This window comes from Gadus chalcogrammus, chromosome 8, assembly GCF_026213295.1.
Source record: "Gadus chalcogrammus isolate NIFS_2021 chromosome 8, NIFS_Gcha_1.0, whole genome shotgun sequence".
NCBI classification, from domain to species: Eukaryota; Metazoa; Chordata; class Actinopteri; order Gadiformes; family Gadidae; genus Gadus; species Gadus chalcogrammus.
The window spans coordinates 225029-228842 of NC_079419.1; the positions used below are offsets into that span (position 1 = coordinate 225029).

Genomic DNA, 3814 nt, shown 5'->3' on the forward strand with positions numbered 1-3814 from the left:
TGACAGTGACACACACACACCCACACAAAACCTTAAATACACACACACTTACACACTCACTCCCATACACACACACACACACACACACACACATATAGACCCAATTACTGACAAACCCATATTGCGCAAGCAAAAAAACACACAAACACACACAAATACAGGCTAACATACAATATAACACACACAAACGATCACACTCACATACATACAGACACAAAACTCGATGCAAATAATATTCAACTACATCTCGATTTATAACTATTCATATTATATATTCTCATGCACAGAAGAACCCCTTGTTGAACATGTGGCTCACACACACACACACGCACGCACGCACACACACACACACACACATACACACACACACACACACACACACACACACACACACACACACACGCTACATCCAAAGGAGGCAGCCTAGGGTTAAAGAGCTCTCAGTGTTCTTATCCTAATGCATTCCCTGCCCCCATTGGCCGAGATGCGTGATGTCACGGAGGAGACAGTCTTATAAAAGGCAGTTCATCACACCCAGCAAGCAGAGCTCCACAGCAACCACAGCTGGCAACATCTCCCCCTCTCGTCTGCTCTGCTCTGCCGGCTCTGTGGAGATACCACCAGCACACTGGATAACTTTGCTCCCCTGATCATGTGCAGAGGACTAGATGCACTGCCCCTCACCTGTCTTGAAAGGTATGTTTTTTCTGCTAGTTTTCAGTGTATAAGTTTTGCGTTAGTTGTTATCAGTTAGTTCTCTCTCTCTCTCTCTCTCTCTCTCTCTCTCTCTCTCTCTCTCTCTCTCTCTCTCTCTCTCTCTCTCTCTCTCTCTCTCTCTCTCTCTCTCTCACTACTGAAACCATGCTTTCGTGAAACACAGCTTTCTTTTGTGGTTTCATGGGGAAGTTGATGTGGGAATGCACCCAATTCTAAACCGATTCTCTTTCTTTACCTTTCGCTCCTCCAGGGCGAAGCAACTGAGAGCTCTGTTCAGTGGGTTGAGGCTCAGGCAGGACCACACCGGCATCATGGGACACTCGAACAAAGCCAACACGCAAAGGTATGAATAAAAAGACAAGGAGGAAAACACTGAGCTGCTATTCCACCTCCACCATGTCTGATACAGGTCAGCCATCTGTCTCCGTCCATGTTTCTAACCTTGCTTTCTTCACCTGTCGCAGGTTGAACAGGAACGAGCCCTTGAATTGGAGCCGGTCCTTCGAGGACCTTCTGTCCAGCCCAAGTAAGTAAATCTCTCCTTGACATGCAAAGTTTAGACGAAGTGTTTCAAACTTTTCACCTTAAACTCTCAAAGCTGCTAAAATCCTAATCCTCTATTGCCCCTCCTCCTCACTCTCTCTCCAGATGGACTGTGTTTGTTCAGAGCCTTCCTGCACTCTGAGTTCAGTGAGGAGAATATAGCTTTCTACCTGGCCTGTGAGGACTACCGAGCCACCAACACCTCCCAGCTGCCGGCTAAGGCCCAGAAGATCTACCAGGAGTTCATCAGCGCTGACGCACCCAGAGAGGTAAACAGCACAGGGGCGTGAGTGAGTGAGTGAGTCAGTGACCATCGGGTGACTGGATGATAAAAGCGGATACAATCCTTGTGTGGACATAAGTACATAATGCAAACATTGATTTATCACATCATGACTTTTTGTGTGTGTGTTACATTTTTTTGGGGGTTATTTTTAGAGTTGTAAAGAGTTTTAAAGAAGCCTATAGCTACTCTCCACTCAAGTTGTTTGATTCCATAAACTTGGTCTTGCAACCTAACTCGACAGTTAGCTCGGATAAACGGCATCTGCCAAACGACTCAATGTAGCATCCAGCGTGAGGCGGTGATACCCACTGTTCCCCCTAAAGCGCCCTGCTGACCCTGTGGTAATAACAACACCGTACGTCTTCCCCTGGCAGGTGAACCTGGACCACGCGACCAAGGCGCTGACCCGTGACGGGCTGGGGCAGGCGGGACCCGCCACCTTCGACCTGGCCCAGGCCAAGATCCACGGCCTGATGCAGAGGGACTCCTACCCCCGCTTCCTCAAGAGCCCCGCCTACCTGGAGCTGGTCGGGACCGCCAAGACCCGCTAAACAGACCGCCACTCAAACAGCTGCAACCGATCAAACTGAAGCCCTGCCACAGCCGGCTGGGGGCCCACCGGCTCGGGGCCCGCCAGCCGGCCCTCGGCCTACCCCGGCAGCCACGAGACGCAGGGGGGCCCTCGTCTCAGGGGGGCCCTCGTCTCAGGGGGGCCCTCGACTCAGGGGGGCCCTCGTCTCAGGGGGGCCCTCGTCTCAGGGGGGCCCTCGTCTCAGAGGGGCCCTCGTCTCAGAGGGGCCCTAGTCTCAGGGGGGCCCTCGTCTCAGGGGGCCCTCGTCTCAGGGGGGCCCTCGTCTCAGGGGGGCCCTCGTCTCAGGGGGGCCCTCGTCTCAGGGGGGCCCTCGTCTCAGAGGGGCCCTCGTCTCAGGGGGGCCCTCGTCTCAGAGGGGCCCTCGTCTCAGAGGGGCCCTAGTCTCAGGGGGGCCCTCGTCTCAGGGGGGCCCTCGTCTCAGGGGGGCCCTCGTCTCAGGGGGGCCCTCGTCTCAGGGGGGCCCTCGTCTCAGAGGGGCCCCCACTCATCCAGGAAGGGGGGCTGATGGACGGGGGGCACATGAGACTCTAGACCTCTGGAGGAAGCGGCGTTCCAGAACGACGTTACCACTGAACTGATTTATTTATTGCGTGTTCAGTGAACTCATTGGATGTGAGCCGCGTGTGTGAAGGGCTGAGGACCAAAGCCACCTCAGTGGAAGCGAAGCGTAGGCCCAGTGTACTATTGGATGATTTACCACTGAACTGATTTATTTATTAAAGTATACAGTGAACTCATTGATATGAGTTCACTGTATACTATATGAAGGATTGTTTGCGATTGCCAGTTCAGCTCAACTAAAGCTTTTACCAGATTCTGGAATGATTAACAACTGAATGTATTTATTGAACTGTACAACGAGCAGAATGTCAAATTAAAGCTTTTACCGTTAGAAGCACTACCTTTTTAAAAGGAATATTTATTATTTGTTATTATTTCTTAATATTATTATATTTATAGATTATTAAATATATATTTTTACAACACTATTTAAATGTTTGCTGTTTCAAATGAAAATAATGTTTATCACTATTTGATATTTTTTTACTCGAAATGCTGGATGCAAAAATTTGCTGAATAAAAATCCTTACTGTGTTCGGAAAAACGATATAGTGTGTTTCTCTGAGGGGGTCAGTGTGTGGATGGATGGAGCCCCCTTAATGAAGCCTTACGCACAGACCACAACGACGGTGTGTGTGTGTGTGTGTGTGTGTGTGTGTGTGTGCCATCCAAACAAAGAGGAATCACCGTCACATGTTTCTCACCAGCAAACATCTGTGTGGAGGGCGAGGGGCGGTCTCCATGACGACAGTGCAGTCGCCTAACGTGTGTCTGCACGTGGGGGGAGGGGGGCTGTGACTCACGTACACTTCCATTCACTCCCTCCCGTCCATACGTCCGTCCTCTCCGAGGTCCACCCCCCCCCCCCCCCCTTCCTCCTCCTACGCTCCTCCACCTCGCCATGGCAACCCAGCGGACTAGCCCCCTGTGTAGACATTTACATACCGGTGTGTGTGTGTGTGAGTGAGTGAATTGGTGTGTGTGCATGTGTGTGTGTGTCTGGATGTGTGTGTGTGTGTGTGTGCGTGTGTGTGTGTATATATGTATAATTGTAGTGTGGTATGTGTTTGTCTAACGGTGTGTGTGTGTGTGTGTGTGTGTGTGTGTGTGTGTGT

At 50.9% G+C, this 3814-nt stretch overlaps 1 protein-coding gene across 1 annotated transcript; it reads left to right on the forward strand.

Moving 5' to 3' along the window:
• Positions 1 to 558: 558 nt before the first annotated feature.
• LOC130387690 (regulator of G-protein signaling 5-like) lies at positions 559 to 3194 on the forward strand. The gene is made up of 5 exons (XM_056596901.1): positions 559 to 696; positions 968 to 1060; positions 1182 to 1243; positions 1366 to 1529; positions 1921 to 3194. The coding sequence occupies exons 1-5, from the start codon at positions 653 to 655 to the stop codon at positions 2095 to 2097; spliced, it is 540 nt and encodes a 179-aa protein (XP_056452876.1). The 5' UTR covers positions 559 to 652; the 3' UTR covers positions 2098 to 3194.
• Positions 3195 to 3814: the final 620 nt, after the last annotated feature.

Coding starts and splice junctions, on each gene's coding strand:
- LOC130387690 (XM_056596901.1), top strand. CDS start 653: ATGTGCAGAGGACTAGATGCACTGCCCCTCACCTGTCTTGAAAG. Junction 697..967: donor CCCCTCACCTGTCTTGAAAG/GTATGTTTTTTC, acceptor TCGCTCCTCCAG/GGCGAAGCAACTGAGAGCTC. Junction 1,061..1,181: donor AACAAAGCCAACACGCAAAG/GTATGAATAAAA, acceptor CACCTGTCGCAG/GTTGAACAGGAACGAGCCCT.